The sequence below is a fragment of the Bos indicus x Bos taurus genome, chromosome 12 (genome assembly GCF_003369695.1).
Source record: "Bos indicus x Bos taurus breed Angus x Brahman F1 hybrid chromosome 12, Bos_hybrid_MaternalHap_v2.0, whole genome shotgun sequence".
Classification (NCBI taxonomy): domain Eukaryota; kingdom Metazoa; phylum Chordata; class Mammalia; order Artiodactyla; family Bovidae; genus Bos; species Bos indicus x Bos taurus.
This window is the reverse complement of record NC_040087.1, coordinates 35,598,357-35,619,091: the sequence shown is the minus strand read 5'-3', so window position 1 is coordinate 35,619,091 and position 20,735 is coordinate 35,598,357. Positions and strand designations below refer to the sequence as shown.

At 38.9% G+C, this 20,735-nt stretch overlaps 1 protein-coding gene across 4 annotated transcripts in view; it reads left to right on the top strand.

Annotated features, from left to right (window-relative positions):
- IFT88 (intraflagellar transport 88) overlaps positions 1–20,735 on the top strand; it is a 61,265-nt gene that overhangs the window by 13,618 nt on the left and 26,912 nt on the right. For 2 of the 4 annotated variants that reach the window (XM_027557611.1, XM_027557608.1), the window contains 10 exons: positions 2,001–2,057; positions 3,148–3,201; positions 3,820–3,883; positions 4,541–4,610; positions 7,103–7,193; positions 8,504–8,608; positions 9,838–9,940; positions 10,324–10,438; positions 14,664–14,895; positions 15,849–15,919. In XM_027557611.1, coding sequence (XP_027413412.1) covers positions 2,001–2,057; positions 3,148–3,201; positions 3,820–3,883; positions 4,541–4,610; positions 7,103–7,193; positions 8,504–8,608; positions 9,838–9,940; positions 10,324–10,438; positions 14,664–14,895; positions 15,849–15,919 — 962 coding nt within the window. The remainder of the gene's footprint in view (positions 1–2,000; positions 2,058–3,147; positions 3,202–3,819; positions 3,884–4,540; positions 4,611–7,102; positions 7,194–8,503; positions 8,609–9,837; positions 9,941–10,323; positions 10,439–14,663; positions 14,896–15,848; positions 15,920–20,735) is intronic. The other 2 variants (XM_027557609.1, XM_027557610.1) reach the window with 2 other exon arrangements.

Sequence of the window (20,735 nt, the reverse complement as noted above, 5' to 3'; positions counted from 1 at the left end):
AGATCAGTCCAGTGCCAAGAGTAAAAACTGGAAGAACAGATCTAGTCATTAGTGAGTGATTAAACAGAAAAATAGTCTCTTTCCTTCAGTTTGTTCTCACAGAAAAGTTTTGCTGGGACCCACATCCTTCCTTTTCATGTTTTTCCAAGACCTGTTATCTGTCAGTGGTCAAGTTTGTTAATGATTTTGTTCAAATGTTCAGTATTTTTATTGATTTGGGGGGGGTACGCGGGAATTGAAGTTCTATTATTATCAATGAGAAAAATAGATCATACACTATGATAGTGAATTTCTTTGTTTAGGTTTTTGTTTTATATATTTTTATGTTGTCTTTTATTGTTATGAAATGTCCTTCTAGCTAGTAGTGCTTTGTGTCTGTTTCGTCAGTTGTTCGTACATTGCTGTAGCTCCCCAGGTGCTCTTTTGTCTAGTGTTTGCATTGTATGTCGTCCCCATTTTTTCACTTCCAGCTTTCTCAGATCTGTGTATTTGAGATATATTTCTTAGAGAAATATTTTTTATTAGCAACATGAATAGAATTCTGTTTTTTTAATATTGTCAGATAATCTTATTCTTTTAGTGAAGTATTTCATCTACTTACATTTAGTGAAATTGGTTTCATTTGTTGCCTTAGTATTTGCTTTGTTTTTTCCTTCCTTATGTTTTATTTCTCTCCATTCTTACCTTTTTTTGTTTGATTTTTATTACATTTCTCCCTCTGTTATCTTGGGAGTTTACATTCCTTGACCATTCTTTTAGTGTTTTTGTAAAGATTACAGTACTCATCTTTTAACTTATCAAAGTCTAGTATAATTTAATATTTTACTACTTTCTGGACAATGCCAAATTTTTACATAATTTTCAGTTCTAGGATTTCCACTAATCCATTTTCCGTAGTTTTCAGTTCTGTACTGAAATTGTCAATCTTGTCTTTTGATTCACTGAACATGTTGAGCATGCTGGTCAGAGCCTGTGTTTGATATTTCTTTCCATCATATGATTCCCCTTCTGCATGTCTTTCCATTTTGTTTCTCTTGGATTTTGATTAGGGACTCTTGCTCCTATGTGTTTGGTTGTTTTAGACTGAATGCCAGACATTGTAAGTGAGATATTTTAGAGATAATTTAAAGCATGTGTCTGTGCTGTCTGGAATGATAACCACTAGCCATGTTGTGGCTATTTATATCTAAATCATTAAAAAGTAAGTAAAAATTTAAAATCCAGATGTTACTGCCTGAGCCACATTTCAGATGCTCAACAGCCTTATCTGGGCAGGTGTCTTTTATTGGAGAGAATTTACTTTTGTGTATGGCTGCAGAGATGCTTGGAACACTGAATCACCTCAACCCAGTTGAATGTGAAATGTTTCTAAATTGGGCTCAGGTCTTACACAGGCTGATTGACCTTCCAGTCTGAGTAAAGCCTTATGAGGTTACAGTTTAAAGTTTGGAGGAGTCCCAGGGCTGCCCCCCTCAGCAGACCCCCTCTAGGGTTTGTCTGTTCAGCCCAGTGCATCTGTGAAAAGCTCCGTGATCAACTATGACTACAATTTTGTGATCAACATGCTTTGTATCTTTATTTCAGAGATGAGAACATTTATATTCAGAGAGGTAAAGTAAACACAGCAAGTAGAGGGAGAGCTGAGATTCAAACCCAGGGTCCCTGACTCCAGATCCAGTGTCTGTTGTTAGACCCAGTGTCTGGTGGTAATAATCATGCAGAATTAATGGTAGGTGTGTCCATTGGAGACTCCTGTATCCCACTGACCCACAGGTCACTCTAAAGTCCCTTTTCTCCTTTCAGATGAGTTCCAAAATAGACCTTCTCAATACTTAAAATACTCCAGCTCCTTAATATTTAGAATAATTTAAAAGAAATTATTCTAAATGTTATGTAAATATTTCCCTACTGATAAGTCTGTATTTTCCATTTCTTTTCCAGTTTTCTATTATATAACTTGATCTGAATTCTATTAACTATTTTTTTTTTTCCTCCCCAAGATAACTGCTAAAATACCAAGCACAGCAGTTTCTAGACCTGTAGCTACTGGATATGGGGTATGTTTTCTTAAGCTGAAGATATGAAGATACATTTTCTCATATATAAGTTCACTTTAGGCAGTTTTAAATAAGTCTGGCTACCTTTCAGCTCATGATCCAGGTGTATTTTCCATTTTGAATAGTGATGAATATTATAAATTGTTGATAAATAACTTTGGATATTCTAGTCATTTTGATTGTAAATAAAATGTTTTGCTATCTTTTCCTGTCTGTAAACATTGTGTTTGTTGATTGACCTTTCATTTTCTATATCATATAACCAAGTGTCATGTGTATTACATTTGTGTATTTTGTGTGAAGTTAGTCTTATATAAATGTAATGTTTATAATTTCTAAAAATTTACTAAGTAATACATGAAAAAATAAAATTGAAGAAAAATTTCAGAGGCATATATAATCGGGTCTTGCTTTTATTTGAGATCTTTGGAGGAAAGATGCTATATAAAAATCCATAAAATCTTTTGAATCTGGCCCAAATTACAAATAGTTTGGATGTTTTCACTTTTGCTAAATAGTAGAGAAATGGGAGGAAAATGAAGGAATGAGATGAAATAGCATTTCCTAGTCTTTCTGATAATATTTCTTAGGGGTCGTAAAGATGGCTTCAGAACCTAGAGTCCTGGGCACTGGCCTTCCAGTTGTCCCCTTCCTGTGGACAGAGAGAGTGGCCTTAACGTTGTATAACAGTGTATTGTGTGAAACATCCATTTATTAATCAGTCAGAGCAGGTATCACTCATGAATTTGGTTTTGGTGATGTTTCTGAACAGGAGTTAGCGAGCTTTTCTGTGAAGAGCCCGGGAGGTTTAGGCTCTGGGAGACCCAGTTGTGCATCTGTGGAGAGGTAGCCAGAGACAGCATGTAGACGAAGGGAGTGTGGCTCTGTCCCATATAAGGGCCGAGGGATGTAGTTTGCTGATGCCTGTCTTAGAGTTTTATTGTTTGATCCTATATCCTTGGGAGATAAAAGGTTTACTTGCCAGTAGAATGAAGGAAAGAAAGTTATAAAGAAACTTTTATAGCTTGGTTTATAAAATTAAGTGTAGAAGTTTTTTGGAATCATTTTAACTTAGTTTTTTGTTCACTAGTCCAAGACCTCCCTGGCGTCGTCAATGGGAAGACCGATGACAGGGGCTATTCAGGTATCCCCATGTGTGGGTTTGCATCTTGGGCCTTTCTTGTGATTTAGAATATTATTACCAAAGTTTTTTTTTTTTAAGATATTACTTACATAGTGACCCTGATTCTTTAAACTGTGAGCTAATATTTGAACTGCTTGAAATCTTTGGTGGCAGTCTCTGGATTTATCACTATTTACTCAGGTCTCAAGTGAAATCCCACAGGGAAATGGACATAGGCCTTCTAGTTTGTCTGTAGGATGGACTCTGGGACCCGGTTCTCCTGCGCTGTCATTTCCAGTGGCTTCTATGGTTTCTCTCATAGGCCTACAGGAGACCAGCCCAAAGTAGGGAGTAGCCAGCTACTAAGCTATATAAGGTACTACTGAAAACCCAAAAGAGTGTTTTTCTTTTCAAACTGGGAGTAAGTCCAGTTCGACTGAAGAATTGAAATTTTATAGGACAAAGGAAAAGTTCAGACAGGTTGACACGTGAGGAGGCAGAAGTGAGGAACAGTAGGGAGGGATTATAAACCTCTGTTCAAGACTGGGGTTTTATTAAGATGTGTATCATGTGCAGAACTGTAAATAAGAGGTAGATCATATGTAAGAACACTTTTTAAATGATTCTTGTTCTCCTAAGGATGGAGTTACTAGACCCATGACAGCAGTGAGAGCCGCTGGCTTTACCAAGGGAGCTTTGAGAGGTTTGTTACATTATTTCAGCTATTAATTTTTTTTCAAATCTTTTAATTTTTAAACTGTTTTTGTATGTTTAAATATATTATCATTTTAAATAAAACTTAACATGTCATTGATTATTTTAGGATTAGAGTCAGGAAAAGGGTGGTGGGAGTGTTCTGCATCTCGGTTGAGGTGTAGTCACACTGCATGTCATGTCAGATCATGCCACGCTGCGCACTGAAAATTTGTCTGTGAGTTAGAGCTAAAGAATCAAAAGTGAAAATAGTATTTAAATAGATGATAAGTTAAATAATAGTTTTAAAATAAAACTTCTGTGACAAAATTAATGTTTATGATACCAATAATGAAAATTAAAAAGCCAATACCAGGTTATTAATCCCATGATTGACAGTTAAGAATTCATAACAGAGATAGATTACTGTGGGGAGAAATAAGTACTGAGTATGTATTTTTGTTTTTACATGGTAATGCAGTTTTATTTACATGGTTTTATGTATGTTAAAAATCTTACCAGTTACTCAATATAAAGAATACTCATATAAGCATAAAAAAGGTCCATTCCATTTAATAAATAGGTGAATTAGCATGCGCAGGATTTCACATTTCCTCTGATTGTGTGGATGCACACTGAATGTGACCTCTTGACTGCTGTGTCCCAGGCTCTGCGTTTGACCCTCTTGGACAGTCGTGGGGCCCGGCACCACCCCTGGAGGCCAGGAATGAAGACAGGTATGCAAGTCCTGTGCTTCTTTGCTATGGTGGTTGCATGTCTTCTTTGCAAAACTTCTTTGAGAAGTTTTTACTTCTCAACTACATAATCCTTACGTATTTTGAAAGTTTGTGTCAGCAGAATAGTAATCAAAGCATTGTCCTAGCGTCTAGGAAGAGACTCACGTCTAAGAAAGGCAGCCCCATGAATCTGTGCAGTTTTACTGGAGCACATTGAAGGCGTGTCTCATTTTTATGGGTGCCAGTATTGATTCTCTTGAAGGCCAAATGTGGTTGTGTGTGTAATAGATATTCTTATTTTAAAAGCATACTTCAAAGAAAAAAAAATTAAGAAAATATATGTTTGTTATATTGATATTGAGAAATTTAATTTTTTATAGTATTAGTTTCATGCTAGTAGAGAGTAGCTAAAAGCTACGGCGTAAATTCAGCTGTGTAGCATGTACTGATACCTGAGCACTGTGAATCTATACATTTTTCAAATAACAGCAGCCAACGCTCACAGTGTGCTCACTCTTGGCTTTTCTCAAGGACTTCCTGTCCTCATGATTCCAAGAGGGTCATGGGAGTCTGGAACCTTCATGTAGTCGTTCACACCTAGACTCAGAAGATGCCCAGTCTCAGGTCCCCTTTGAGAAGCAAAGGCTTTTCTGGGAGACATCTGCCCGGGGCAGATTGTCTTTGTTTCTCATTGGCCAGAATCTCAGCACAGGTATCTGATGGAACCAGATGATTGGCTGGGGAAGGAGACGCTTCTGTAGCCTGGCTTCAGAACACAGGGTGGCGGGCGAGTGCCTGTGGGGGTGTCCCACAGGGTCTGCACACAGGGTTCATTCTCCTGGTGTCTGGTGGGGATGGGGCAGTTACTGCCACTGTCTTCATGCAGTTCTCTTACAGATTTTTAGCTTTTAATTTTTATATTGACATTTTAGGCTTAAAAGTAACACTCTGTAAGCACTGTTTAAAGACATTTATTAGAATGTTTCAGACAACTTGAAAATAGAATTCTGTACTTAAATTCTGAACTTTCTAACTTTTACAAAGCCACCATCTATTGTATTCATTTACTCAGAATTTTGCAGATCTCTATAAATAAATTTGTTGCCTTAATCCCAGGTTTTACTGAAGAATATGATTTTATAGACCTAATTTGTTCCTGTATTCTTTTTAAAAGTCTGTTTGAAGAGAATTAGGAGAATTGATGTTTATTCTGATGTATTTGTAGTAGAAGTTTGTTTAGGCAGTGATGTACATACAGAGTGTTGTGGTACTTTGTTGGAAGAAAGTGGTAATGAAACAACAGGCTGGTTTAAAATGTGATTGGTTTGGGGATACTTCGTGTGCTACTGATGGAGTCAAGATTTTTTAAACTTCTTTACCTTGTTAGAAGTCTCTGTGGGGAGTTCTCTGTTGTGGTCCAGTGATTAGGACTCCGGGCTTTTATTAACGTAGTCTGGGTTCCATCCTTGGTTATCCCACAAGCCGTGCTCCTTGGCCAAAAAAAACCCAACTCTGGTATCTATTTGGTAGTAAATCATAATAATTTTTCTCTCTTTTATGGGGGCTTCAGTTATTCCACCATTGATAAAATTTTCATTTGCCATAGGATCCACTTCCCTTCAGGAATGGTATTAACAATATAATAACATGGGCCCTAGAGTTACCTTCGGAGAAGGCAATGGCACCCCACTCCAGTACTTTTGCCTGGAAAATCCCATGGACGGAGGAGCCTGGTGGGCTACAGTCCATAGGGTTGCGAAGAGTCAGACACGACTGAGCGACTTCACTTTCAACTTTTCACTTTCATGCATTGGAGAAGGAAATGGCAACTCACTCCAGTGTTCTTGCCTGGAGAATCCCAGGGATGGCGGAGCCTGGTGGGCTGCCGTCTATGGGGTCACACAGAGTCGGACACGACTGACGTGACTTAGCAGCAGCAGAGTTACCTTATTTGTGTTCAAACCTTGGCTCTGTAACTTACCAGCTGTATGATCTCAGGCGTAATACTTAGCTTTCTTTCTTTCTTTTTTTGGGCCTCCCCACACCACTTGTGGGATCTCAGTTCCCCAACCAGAGATTGAACCTGAGCCTCCTGCAATGGAAGCATGCAGAGTCCTAACCACTGGACTGCCAGTACTTAACTTTGTAAACCTCAGTTTCCCTGTCAGTTAAATGAAATAACGATAGTACTTGTATGAAATATTTTTTTGAAGATTAAGTGACATAATTAGGGTAAAGCATTTAGCTCAAAATTAAATTACCCTTATGCTGAAAAAACATTAGCTATTATTTACTATTATTATGAATATATACTGTAGTTATTAAAAAGAGTGATACATTTACTTTTCATTGCCATTTATGTATTTGTCTTATCTGTGACCTACTTTTAAAGTTAATGAGCATATGATGGACTATGTTAAAAGTAAGTTAAATTTCATATATATTATTAGTGGTTGAATGATTCAGAATATGCTTGGTTTTTTCTTTAACAGTCCAGAAGAAAAGATCAGACAATTAGAGAAGAAAGTAAATGAGTTGGTAGAAGAAAGCTGTATTGCTAACAGTTGTGGAGACTTAAAATTGGTAAGTCCATAAACTGGTTAAGATTCAAGATCATGAAGTGTGTGAGTATGTGTCTACTTTTGTGTATGCACCCATACATGCACACATCTAGATAAATATTTTCATTTTGCTGTGGACTGGCCTTGGAGTTTTCACTGAAATAATTATTTTGAGAGCCTACAGTTTTAACTCTGCTTCATAAACTCTGATGTCAAAACAGTTGGCTGATTTTGTAATTTTTCTCATTGGTCATTTAAGGAGGGGAGAAAATTCAGTATCAGTTGACTAAATTTTTCAGCCTGGTGGATTACTGGATTGATGCACAGCCTGCTAAAGGCAGAGCTACTGTGATCCATAAAAAAAGTACTTAGGGCTTTTTTTCTTATTTAAGCCTCACTGCCCTAAAATATTTTGTCATAAGTAAAACTGAAAACTCATGGTTTGCTTTTTGGGAATCCAACTCTTTTTTTTTTAATTAATTTTTTTTCTCTTAGGTGCTTTGTTCACATTACTTTGATCATCACACCACATAGATACAGTTTCTGTGACTTAATTATCAGATTAAGGCATTAATGGGACTGGTCAGTCTCTCCGTGGAAATCAGTTAAAGGTTCTTAATGTTCTGAGTAAGATCTTAGTGAAACTGAGGATCTGTTGTCCTATTAGGTAGCAGTTATCTGTGGCTTATCTGTACTTTGAGCATCCAAGAAACCAAACAAACTCACCTAAATTCCTGTCTCATGAGATTGAATTAAAACACCAAAGATTCAGAAGCTGAAAGGAAAAAAGAAGTAGAGGGGCATGCAGTGAAAGTTTTAGTTGCTCAGTCATGTCGGATTCTTTGCGACCCCATGGACTGTAGCCTGCCAGGCTCCTCTATCCATGGAATTCTCCAGGCAAGAATACTGAAGTGGGTTGCCATTTCCTCCTCCAGGGGATCCTCCCAACCCAGGGATTGAACTCAGGTCTCCTGCATTGTAGGCAGATTCTTTATTGGCTGGGCCACCAGGGAAGCCCTAACGCTGGTAGGTCAGACATGTAGGTAGGCATGGTCAGACCTAAAAGTGGTAGGAGGAGAGGTGATGAGAAACTCAGTGTGGGCAGGTATGCTCCAGGTATTAGTCCCCACCCTGTGCTTCCCCTTCTTTCCCAGAGAAGACACATGGACTTGCCATGAGGGATGAGAGCTCACGGTTAGACAGGAGGGGAGTTTATGGGAGGAACGCTCAGAGCACCCAGGAAGTAAGGGTAATGTAGCTACAGGCGCCTCTGATGCACCAAGAGCTATGTGAGTTTGTGAAGGAGTTGACACCATGTACACTTGGTTTCAGGCCTTGGAAAAGGCAAAAGATGCAGGCAGAAAGGAGAGAGTCCTGGTGAGGCAACGAGAACAAGTTACAAGGCCAGAGAACATCAACTTGGATTTAACTTACTCAGTAAGTACAAAGTGCCTGTTGAATATGGTTATCTTGGTGAGAATTTATAGATTCCAGAAGTCTTTTTTCTTTGTTGTTTTATCTTGTTCCTTAAGCTTTACTGGACTTAAGGTGCCCAGAATTAGGTTAATAATGCTCTTCAGTTAATGGGACCACTCTCATCTTTGGTCTGTATAGTGATCTTCTTTAATTTGGTCATTTTTAATACTGTAGTAAATACTAGTAAACCTTCCAGCTAAGGACTCTTGAAGATTACTAATATTTGGGCTCTATTCAGTGTGCTTACTTTGACAAGATTCCTTTTGTTTTGTTTTGAGGTATAATTGTGATTCAATGCTCTGTTAATTTCAGGTATTCAACTTGATATTTGTATATATTATGAAATGATCACCACAATAAGTCTAGTGAACATCCGTCAACAACATAGTTAGATAATAAGATTTGAACGTGGACTTTTTGGTCTATGTCTTAGAGAGCTTCAAACTAGATTAATAAGACAGTGTTCTGTGAGGATAGTAGGGAAAAAAAAAAACAAAACAGCTAGTTTCTAGCAAAATTTATTCAATTCTGAAAAGACACTTCTTTCATATATATATACTGATGTTTAAAAGGTTGTATTTTCAGTAGGAGAAGTCTTCATATGCTAAACAACTGGAAAAAAGGACATTGAAACTTGGAGGAAGAAGAATTTAGATGCTTACTATTTATAGTTAATATTTTTAGATTCCATGGAATCTTTAGATTTGGGAATAATTTACAATTACCATCTTTTTCCTCTAGGAACATACTTTACTATAGCTCATTTATTTAAATTATAAATTTGCATATAGAGCAGCAATACTCTACAAATCAAGGTTTAAGATATTTCCACATAATGTTTATGTTTTCAAAGAGAATTTGATCCACTATCTTCTTTACTCTTTTTATTACCAGCAATACTAACAATACACATAGACTCTTTGTGGGTCTTCCTGAGATTAAAGGATAGCAAATCCTTTGACTAGAAAGAATACATGGAAAATTAGGTGGAATTTAGAGGATAGCTCCACCTGTCCTAATGTTCTGGTTCATGTTGGAACGCAAGATACTGTCTGTGAATTCATTTCTTAATGGTTTGGGAGTCTTGATAGAGGCAACTAACATTATTATAGTATTTTAATCTCTAGAAAGATAGGCAAAAGGGACCTAAGATGATCATTGTATGTTTCTTTGCAATATTTTTTCCTTAGGTTCTTTTCAACTTGGCCAGTCAGTATTCAGCTAATGAGATGTATGCTGAAGCACTAAACACATATCAAGTTATAGTGAAAAATAAGATGTTTAGCAATGCAGGTAGGTGTGTGTAGTTAGTTTTTCTGATAAGTATAGTTCTTTTGTAGTGTTAATTTACAGTTTCCTCAGTTATGAAATGATCTGTGCTCTAAGCAAGTTAAATTTATGATGGTGTCCTGCTTAAAGGATATGAAAATTCACACAAATACAAATGAAAAAATATAGTTGGTATGAGACATATTGCCTAATAGTAAATGAAGACTGTGTTCTGTATCACAAGTAGAATTAGCCATAGCAACCCCATGGAACATGCTTTCCCTTGTAGAATTTATCCACAAGAGATTGTTGTTTATATTTAGCATTTATACTGTGTACTTTTTAGTCTCATAGAAAAAGTGAAAGAAATCAGATATTATATATTCATTAATATTTTTTTAAATTAGGACGGTTGAAAGTGAATATGGGAAATATTTATTTAAAGCAAAGAAATTATTCCAAAGCCATTAAATTCTACCGAATGGCCTTAGATCAAATTCCAAGTGTCCATAAAGAAATGAGGTAAGTTTGTAAAATTTGTCATTCTTCAGAAACAAAGTCACTCTTCTGACATGTTGCCAGTGGACTGAGTACTTTGTGGTATGTGTACATGAGAGGTGTTATATCTTTCTTATAGCTGTAATATTTTGGTCTGACCCTTGCATGCATTTGTATGATGGAAGCTAAAGGTTAAAGGCATGATATGTGATCAGTTGGAATAAAACTAAGCTAATGGGCCTATATAGGAAATAACTCTCCAAGCCATTAGCACTGTAATGCAACTTACTGCCCACCACAAATCAGACAGCAGCTGTTTAGAACATAGCAGACTCCAGAGTGCGAGACTGGATACTTAATTCCTTATATTCTTACCGGAGCTCAAGAAGGAAATAGTGAAGGAAGGGTTACTGTTGACTCTTAGAAGAGGTGGGCAGGGAATGTGCTGGGGTATTTCCTATTATAATATTTTAAGAGCAGAAACAGTAAGTTATCTTAGTCTGGTAATAACTAGGGGAACATAAGTTTCTAGGATATTTACTGTTCATAATTTCTCCTGGGCACAGTGCAGTTCCCTTGAGAAAGTTAATTTATTTGTAAATGCCACTTTTTGCAAACATTTGTTTTTGAATTATGCAATATATCTCACTATCATCTGCAGTTATCTAACTTACAGAACATAGTGCCCTTCAGGTACTTTTAACCCAGGTGAGACCAAAAATTTAAACATTTTAGAAAAAGATAGTATTATATAGTATAATCCACAGTCAAGAGGTAGTATGGTAATTCAGTTCAGTCGCTCAGTCGTGTCCGACTCTTTGCAACCCCATGAACCACAGCACACCAGGCCTCCCTGTCTATCACCAACTCCCGAAGTCCACCCAAACCCATGTCCATTGAGTCGGAGATGCCATCCAACCATCTCATTCTCTGTCATCCCCTTCTCCTCCTGACTTCAATCTTTCCCAGCATCAGGGTCTTTTCCAATGAGTCAGCTCTTCGCATCAGGTGGCCAAAATATTGGAGTTTCAGCTTCAACATCAGTCCTTCCAATGAACACCCAGGACTGATCTCCTTTAGGATGGACTGGTTGGATCTCCTTGTAGTCCAAGGGATTCTCCAACACCACAGTTCAAAAGCATCAATTCTTCGGCGCTCAGCTTTCTTTATAGTCCAACTCTCACATCCGTACATGACCACTGGAAAAACCATAGCCTTGACTAGATGGACCTTTGTTGACAAAGTAATGTCTCTGCTTTTTAATATGCTGTCTAGGTTGGTCATAACTTTCCTTCCAAGGAGTAAGCGTCTTTTAACTTCATGGTTGCAATGACCATCTGCAGTGATTTTGGAGCCCCCAAAAATAAAGTCAGCCACTGTTTCCCCATCTATTTGCCATGAAGTGATGGGACTGGACGCCATGATCTTAGTTTTCTGATTATTGAGCTTTAAGCCAACTTTTTCACTCTCCTCTTTTGCTTTCATCAAGAGGCTTTTTAGTTCCTCTTCACTTTCTGCCATAAGGGTGGTGTCATCTGCATATCTGAGGTTATTGATATTTCTTAAGTTGCAGGAATAATTACTGAGAACAGGAATTCTCAGGAAAGGTCAGGAAAGGCTTAGTGAAGGAGGTACACTTGAGTTGGTTACTGAAGTGAAGCAGAGATGGCATTCCAGACAAAAGGACACTGAGAAAAGGCTGGGAAACACCATAGTCTGATGGTCAGAGAATTATGAATAAAGGGATTTAGTTGAAATGGGATTATATTAAGGAGTGGTTGGAAATAAGGTAGAATCAGTTCAGTTCAGTTCAATTCAGTCGCTCAGTCGTGTCCGACTCTGCCACCCCATGAATCGCAGCACGCCAGGCCTCCCTGTCCATCACCAACTCCCAGAGTTCACTCAGATTCACGTCCATCGAGTCAGTGATGCCATCCAGCCATCTCATCCTCTGTCATCCCCTTCTCTTCCTGCCCCCAATCCCTCCCAGCATCAGAGTCTTTTCCAGTGAGTCAACTCTTCGCATGAGGTGGCCAAAGTACTGGAGTTTCAGCTTCAGCATCATTCCCTCCAAAGAAATCCCAGGGCTGATCTCCTTCAGAATGGACTGGTTGGATCTCCTTGCAGTCCAAGGGACTCTCAAGAGTCTTCTCCAACACCACAGTTCAAAAGCATCAATTCTTCGGCGCTCAGCCTTCTTCACAGTCCAACTCTCACATCCATACATGACCACAGGAAAGACCATAGCCTTGACTAGATGGACTTTTGTTGGCAAAGTAATGTCTCTGCTTTTGAATATGCTATCTAGATTAGTCATAACTTTCCTTTCAAGGAGTAAGCGTCTTTTAATTTCATGGCTGCAGTCACCATCTGCAGTGATTTTGGAGCCCAGAAAAATAAAGTCTGACACTGTTTCCACTGTTTCCCCATCTGTTTCCCATGAAGTGATGGGACCAGATGCCATGATCTTCGTTTTCTGAATGTTGAGCTTTAAGCCAACTTTTTCACTCTCCACTTTCACTTTCATCAAGAGGCTTTTGAGTTCCTCTTCACTTTCTGCCATAAGGGTGGTGTCATCTGCATATCTGAGGTTATTGATCTTTCTCCTGGCGATCTTGATTCCAGCTTATGCTTCTTCCAGTCCAGCGTTTCTCATGATGTACTCTGCATATAAGTTAAATAAGCAGGGTGACAATATGCAGCCTTGACGTACTCCTTTTCCTGTTTGGAACCACTCTGGTGTTCCATGTTGCTTCCTGACCTGCATACAAATTTCTCAAGAGGCAGATCAGGTGGTCTGGTATTCCGATCTCTTTCAGAATTTCCCACAGTTTATTGTGATCCACACAGTCAAAGGCTTTGGCATAGTCAATAAAGCAGAAATAGATGTTTTTCTGGAACTCTCGCGCTTTTTCCATGATCCAGCGGATGTTGGCAATTTGATCTCTGGTTCCTCTGCCTTTTCTAAAACCAGCTTGAACATCAGGAAGTTCACGGTTCATGTATTGCTGAAGCCTGGCTTGGAGAATTTTGAGCATTACTTTACTAGCATGTGAGATGAGTGCAATTGTGCGGTAGTTTGAGCATTCTTTGGCATTGCCTTTCTTTGGGATTGGAGTGAAAACTGACCTTTTCCAGTCCTGTGGGCACTGCTGAGTTTTCCGGATTTGCTGGCATATTGAGTGCAGCACTTTCACAGCATCATCTTGCAGGATTTGAAATAGCTCAACTGGAATTCCATCACCTCCACTAGCTTTGTTCATAGTGATGCTTCCTAAGGCCCACTTGTCTTCACATTCCAGGATGTCTGGCTCTAGGTCAGTGATCACACCATCGTGATTATCTGGGTCGTGAAGATCTTTTTTGTACAGTTCTTCTGTGTATTCTTGCCATCTCTTCTTAATATCTTCTGCTTCTGTTAGGTCCATACCATTTCTGTCCTTTATCGAGCCCATCTTGAATAGCTGTCATCAAATATAGACAGTGATCAGTGCTGAGGAAGATGCAGAGAAATGAGAGTCCTTATGCACTGGGGATATAAAATAGCACAGACACTTTGGAAAATAATGTTGTTTTTTTAAAAATTTAAATGCAAATTTACTATATGACCAATTCCACTGTTAGGTATATAACCAGGAGAAACGAAAACATATCGTCACAAAGGATTGTACATGAGTGTTTGTAGCAGAATTATTCATAATATCCAAAAAGTAGAAGCAGTCCAAGTATCTATCACATAGTCAATGGATGGAACCTGGTATAGCTGCACTGTAGAATACTATTCAGCAATGAAAAAGGAATGGCATCTTCTTACATGCTGAGATACGGAGGAACCTCAAAAATTATGCTAACTGAATGAAGGCACAGGGTATCACATGCTGTATAACTCCATTCACATGCAATGTCTAGAAAGGCAAGTCTAGTCCAGAGAGACAGAAAGGAAATCAGCGTTTGCCTGGGGCAGGAGGCTAGACTGAGGAGTGATTGCAGGTGGGCACAGGTGTTCTTTCCAGGGAAATGGAAATGACTTAGAGTGTGACTGTGGTTTCACAACTGTGTTAGTACAGCAATAGTTATTGAATCACATACTTAAAGCAAGTGAATTTTATAATGTGTAAAATAAACCTCAGTAAATCTTTAACAAAACAAGAAGTAACATGGCAAAGAAAAGGAGGAAATTATTTGTGGAATAACTTGATTGCCAGCTGGGGAGTTCAAACTTTTAAAAGGAGTCCATGTTTTTTTTCAGGATTAAAATTATGCAGAACATTGGAGTCACATTTATTAAAACTGGGCAGTATTCGGACGCCATCTCTTCTTTTGAGCACATCATGAGTATGGCTCCGAATCTGAAGGCAGGCTTCAATCTGATTCTTAGTTACTTTGCCATTGGAGATCGAGAAAAAATGAAGAAGTCATTCCAAAAACTGATTGCTGTTCCACTAGAAATTGATGAAGATGATAAATACATTTCGCCAAGTGTGAGTATGAAGAAGACTCTTACATAGCCAGCTCCTAATTAGCTGTGCTTCTCTGTCTCCAGAAGTGATGAAGTTGGGATGGATGACTCTTCAGTTTTCTGCCAGTCCTATATTAATGTGTTTTATCATTTTCATGTTATTTAGATTAGGTTGACAATGGAACTATTGAAATAGGGCTGGAGATTATGGTTTAAACAGACTGCACAATTTTACTCAAAAAACAAAATGGAGAATCTTGTGAAAAATTACCATTCCTTAATGTTATCTTATGTAAAGTCAAATCATGTGAAATTGTCCATGTTGATAGATCGTGATGGTATAGTAATGTTGAATTCATAAAAGGAACCTGGTAGATTTTCTTGGTGCATTACAAGGGAATGGCAGTGTGGTGGTTGGCCCCACTGCTCAATATTTATTCTCCTTGTCCTTTGTATTTAAAATAGCACTAATTACAACAGCCTGCTGTATAGGGTTGTGAGGATCGAATGAGGGAGTGCATGTGAAATGCTTAATCCTGGAACATAGTAAATGCTGGGTAGATGTTAAATATCATATATAACTTTCATATTGAGAAAAAATAATGTATGTAGTGAAAGAAATCATCCGTGTCTTCAACAGGAAGTAGAGGTCAATGTAGGGTCATACTAAGTTACTGATGTCATTAAAGCAATTACATGTGACTTAGGATTTCACCCGTTTGTACTGACAACCATGGCTTCCATATTCTTGGTCCTATGCTTTCCAGCCTGACCTTGTGTCAGCTGCTAGAATCTGCATTAGTTCAGTGAAGAGTATGACAGGTCATCAGAAGAAAGAAAGAAAGTTCCGCTTCACACGAGGAAAACAGTTCAGAAAGACTACTCACTCTCCACTGTGTACAGTGGCCTAGTGCTGAGGCTGATTAGCCACTCAGTGCTCAGTGTTTACTTCTGATTCCCTCACTTTTCCCCCAGGATGACCCACATACTAATTTAGTGATTGAAGCTATAAAAAATGATCATCTGAGACAAATGGAACGTGAAAGGTAATATTTTGGGCACTTAATGATTAAATGTGGTCTTAACTTCTCTAAGAGACTTGAATGTGCATTCTGATTATTCCTTTCAAAACTTGTTGTGTTCCATATATTTCTAGAATAGTGCTGTTTAACCATTTCTGTCTTTACTGAATTCTGTTTTCTCCTTCAAAATAATCTTAGTCCTCATGTTAATCCCAGTTATTTTTACTCAGTTTCTGTTTCTCTGTAGTTTGCTTTCCCTCTGCATCTGGTGCAGTATTAGGACTTTGTTCATATTACCTTTGTTTAAACATATCTCTGTGTATTTTTATCCTGCCCAGTTAAATTGCAGCTCCCAAAGACAAAATTCTTTCTCTTTATATGTTTTCTTCCTTTCTCCAGTATGGTACCTAGTCTCTGTCAAGTATGGCTTGAACATTCTAATACTGAGTATTCATTGGGCATCTTAGGAATTATATCGTATGAGAGAGGGCTCAGTTTTTTTAAATCATGGTAAAATACATATAACGTAAAATTTATCTCAACCATGGTAGATAATTCTTCTTTTCAAAGATAGTGTTAAGTATTGGAACATTCACATTGATTTGTGACTGGTGTTCAGAAGCCTTCATCTTCCACACTGCAGCTCAGTACCCACTGCACCGCCCCCTCCAACTCCTGCCTACCCACCAGTCCCTGGCAGCCACCACTCTGCTGTCTGTTATATGAAATCCACTGCTCTGGGGACCTCATCTGAGTGGAATCACAGTATTTGTTCATTTGTGACTGGCTTTTCATCTGTGTTTAGCATGTGACAGGATTTCCTTCATTTTTAAGGCTGAATAATACTCCATTGTATGTATACATGCATGCTAAGTCGCTTTAGTAGTGTCTGACTGTATGTGACCGTCTTGACTGTAGCCCTCAAAGTTCTTCTGTCCATGGGGATTCTCCAGGCAAGAATACTGAAGTGGGTTGCCATGCCCTCCTCCAGGGGATCTTCCTGACCCAGGGATCTAACCCATGTCCCTTAGGTCTCCTGCGTTGGCAGGCAGGTTTTTTACCACTAGAGTCACTGGGGAAGCTCTGTGTATGGAGAGCCCTCAATCCTTAGAAGTTAGTTTAACAGTAAAAATTAAGCTTATCCTTCTGGAAAGATGGAGTAGATGTACTTTTCCATGTTAGTCCCACTAAGTACAAATAAAAACCCTGGGAATTGTATATAAAACAAAATGAGAAGAAATGTAGAGACAAGAGGGCAGATGAGCAAGGGCCCTGGTGACTTGAGGAGCAGCCTGGCAGTGATCCCCTCATGCTTCCCAGACTCGGAGCTGAAGAAATAGGGAGTCAGAAAGCCAGGGGCTGCAAAGGACAAGATGAGGGTCAGAGTAGGCCGTGGGGAATGTGGGCGTCTCCCTTTATCTGCAAGTGATGAGGTGATATCTCTTCTCTGCCTGCTGGAGTGATGTCAAGAAAGACAGCTAAAAACAGAAGATTTCAATAAAATTCAGTCTTTTTATTTTCTACCTATCAGTTTTTTTCCCCCAAATAAAATACAAAAGCATTTGCCTCTTTAAAATACATCACTTCCAAATCCTTAAAATCAAGGTGAAAGTAGTATTGAAGATCTTGAATGAACATTATTTTATTTTTAACTTTTTATTGAAACAGTTGATTTACTCTCTATATATTAATATATATGTATACACTCCCTATTCCCCTTTGTTTTCTATGCCTGTGAGTCTGTTTTGTAAATAAGTTCATTTGTATCATTTTTTTAGATTCCACATATAAACAGCATATTTGACTTAGTATGATCATCTCTAGGTCCATCTGTGTTGCTGCACATGCCGTTATTTCATTCTTTTTTATGGCTGAGTAATATTCCATCATTATATATATATATATATATGTATATATATATATATATATACACACACACACACACACACATATACACACCCCAAAAATGTCAAAATTTCTTTCTTTTCTTTTTTCTTTTTTTGGCTGTGCTGCAGCTTGCAGGAGGTCTCAGTTCCCTGACCCAGGAATTGAACCCAGACCATGGCAGTGAAAACCCAGAACCCTAACCACTAGGTTGCTATGGAACTCCTCAAAATGTCCAAGTTTTGATCAGTAATCACTCACCAAACCAAGAACCAGGAAGATCTCAGTGAAAAAAAAGACAGTCCATAGATGCCAACACTGAAATGACAGAGATGTTAAAATTATTTGATAAATTTTTAAGCAACCATGATAAAAATGCTTCAATGGCCAGTTATGACCATGCTTATAATTAGAGCATACATCTGCACAATCACTTAACAAATGTTCATAGCAGCCATCCAAGAAGGGAAGCAACCCAAATGTCCACAACATGAATGGATAAAAAATATCTGGTCCATCCATACTATGAAATATTATTTAGCCATAAAATGAATGAAATACTGACATATGCTACAGTAAACATGAATCTGACTCCATTTGTATGAAAGGTGAAGATTAGGCAGCTCTGTAGAGACATGTAGCAGTTCAGTTCTAGTATATACCACAGCTTCTTCAGTGGTGGTTTTCACTCCTTTATTTCCCCAGACGGTAGGTCCCAGAGCTTCAGCTGCAGAGTCCTGTGTCTGTCCCCTGAGTCCCTCCCACCCCCTTCCACTCCCTGCTTTTCTTCTTTCATCAGAGGCATCATAGACCAAGAACTGCTGATCCCACAGGTCGTCATGGCCTTCTAATCCCATTTCCCAGTTGTGGTTTTCAACCTGATTTGTAAATAGATTGCTAGCATAGCTGCCTGTAGACAGTGTTTATGCTTCTTGTTATTGTTGTTGTTCAGTCGCTAGGTTGTGTCCAACTCTTTGCGACCCCATATACCGCAGCACCAGGCTTCCCTGTCCTTCACCATCTCCTGGAGCTTGCTCAAACTCGTGTCCATTAAGTCAGTGATGCCATGCAACCATCTCATTCTCTGTCGCCCCCTTTTCCTCCTCTCAGTCTTTCCTGGCATCAGGGTCTTTCCCAGTCAGCTGGTAGCATCAGCTGGCCCAAGTATTGGAGCTTTAGCATCAGTCCTTCCATGAATATTCGGGGTTGATTTCCTTTAGGATTGACTGGTTTGATTTCCTTGCTGTCCATTTCCAAGGGACTCTCAAGAGTCTTCTCCAACACCATAGTTCAAAAGCATCAATTCTTGGTGCTCAGCCTTCTTTATGGTCCTACTCTAGCATCCGTACACAATTACTGTAAAAGCCATAGCTTTGACTAGATGGACCTTTGTCAGCAAAGTGATATCTCTGCTTTTTAATACACTGTCTACGCTTGTTATAGCTTTTCTTCCAAGGAGCAGCTCAGTTCAGCTCAGTTGTGTCCGACTCTCATGGCTCATCCTCTGTCAGCCCCTTCTCCTCCCACCTTCAATCTTTTTCAGCATCAGGGTCTTTTCCAGTGAGTCAGTTCTTCCCATCAGTTGGCCAAAAGTATTGGAGTTTCAGCTTTAGCATCAGTCCTTCCAATGAATAGTAGTGAAGTCTCTCAGTCGTGTCCAACTCTTTGTGACCCCGTGTACTGTAGCCTACCAGGCTTCTCCATCCATGGGATTCTCCAGGCAAGAATACTGGAGTGGGTTACCATTTCCTTCTCCAGGGGATCTTCCCGACCGAGGGATCGAACCCAGGTCTCCCGCATTAGAGGCAGACACTTTAACCTCTGAGCCACCAGGGAAGCCCTTCCAATGAATATTCAGGACTTATTTCCTTTAGGATGGACTGGTTGGATCTCCTTGCTGTCCAAGGGACTCTCAAGAGTCTTCTCCAACAGCACAGCTCAAAAGCATCAATTCTTCAGTGCTCAGCTTTCTTTATAGTCCAACTCTCACATCCATACATGACTACTGGAAAAACCATAGCCTTGACTAGATGGACCTTGGTTGACAAAGTAATGTCTCTGCTTTTTAATATGCTGTCTAGGTTGTTAATAGCTTTTCTTGCAAGAAACAAGTGTCTTTTAATTTCATGGCTGCAGTCACCATCTGCAGTGATTTTGGAGACCAAAAAAATAAAGTCGAGCACTGTTTCCATTGTTTCCCCATCTATTTGCCATGAAATGATGGGACCAGATGCCATGATCTTAGTTTTCTGAATGTTGAGTTTTAAGCCAGCTTTTTCACTCTCCACTTTGACTTTCATCAAGAGGCTCTTTAGTTCTTCTTCATTTTCTGTCATAAGGGTGGTATATCTGCATATCTGAGGTTATTGATATTTCTCCTGGCAATCTTGATTCCAGCCTGTGCTTCATCTAGCTCAGCATTTCTCATGATGTTAGTCTGCATATAAGTTAAATAAGCATGGTGACAATATACAGCCTTGATGTACTCCTTTCCTGATTTGGAACCGGTCTGCTGTTCCATGTCCAGTTCTGTTGCTTCTTGACCTGCATACAGGATTCTCTGGAGGCAGATAAGGTGGTCTAGTATTCCCATGTCTAAGAATTTTCCATGGTTTGTTGTGATCCATACAGTCAACGGCTTTAGCATAGTCATTGAAGCAGAAGTAGATGTTTTTTTGGAATTCTCTTGCTTTTTCTGTGATCCACCAGATGTTGGTGATTTAATCTCTGGTTCATCTGCCTTTTCTAAACCCAACTTGTACATTTGGAAGTTCTGGGTTCATGTACTGCTGAAGCCTAGCTTGAAGGATTTTGAGCATAGTCCTACTGTCACATGAGATGAGTGCAATTGTGCAGTAATTTGAACATTCTTTGGTATTGCCTGTCTTTGGATTTGGAATGAAAACTGACCTTTTCCAGTCCAGTGGCCCCTGCTGAGTTTTCCAAATGTTCTGGC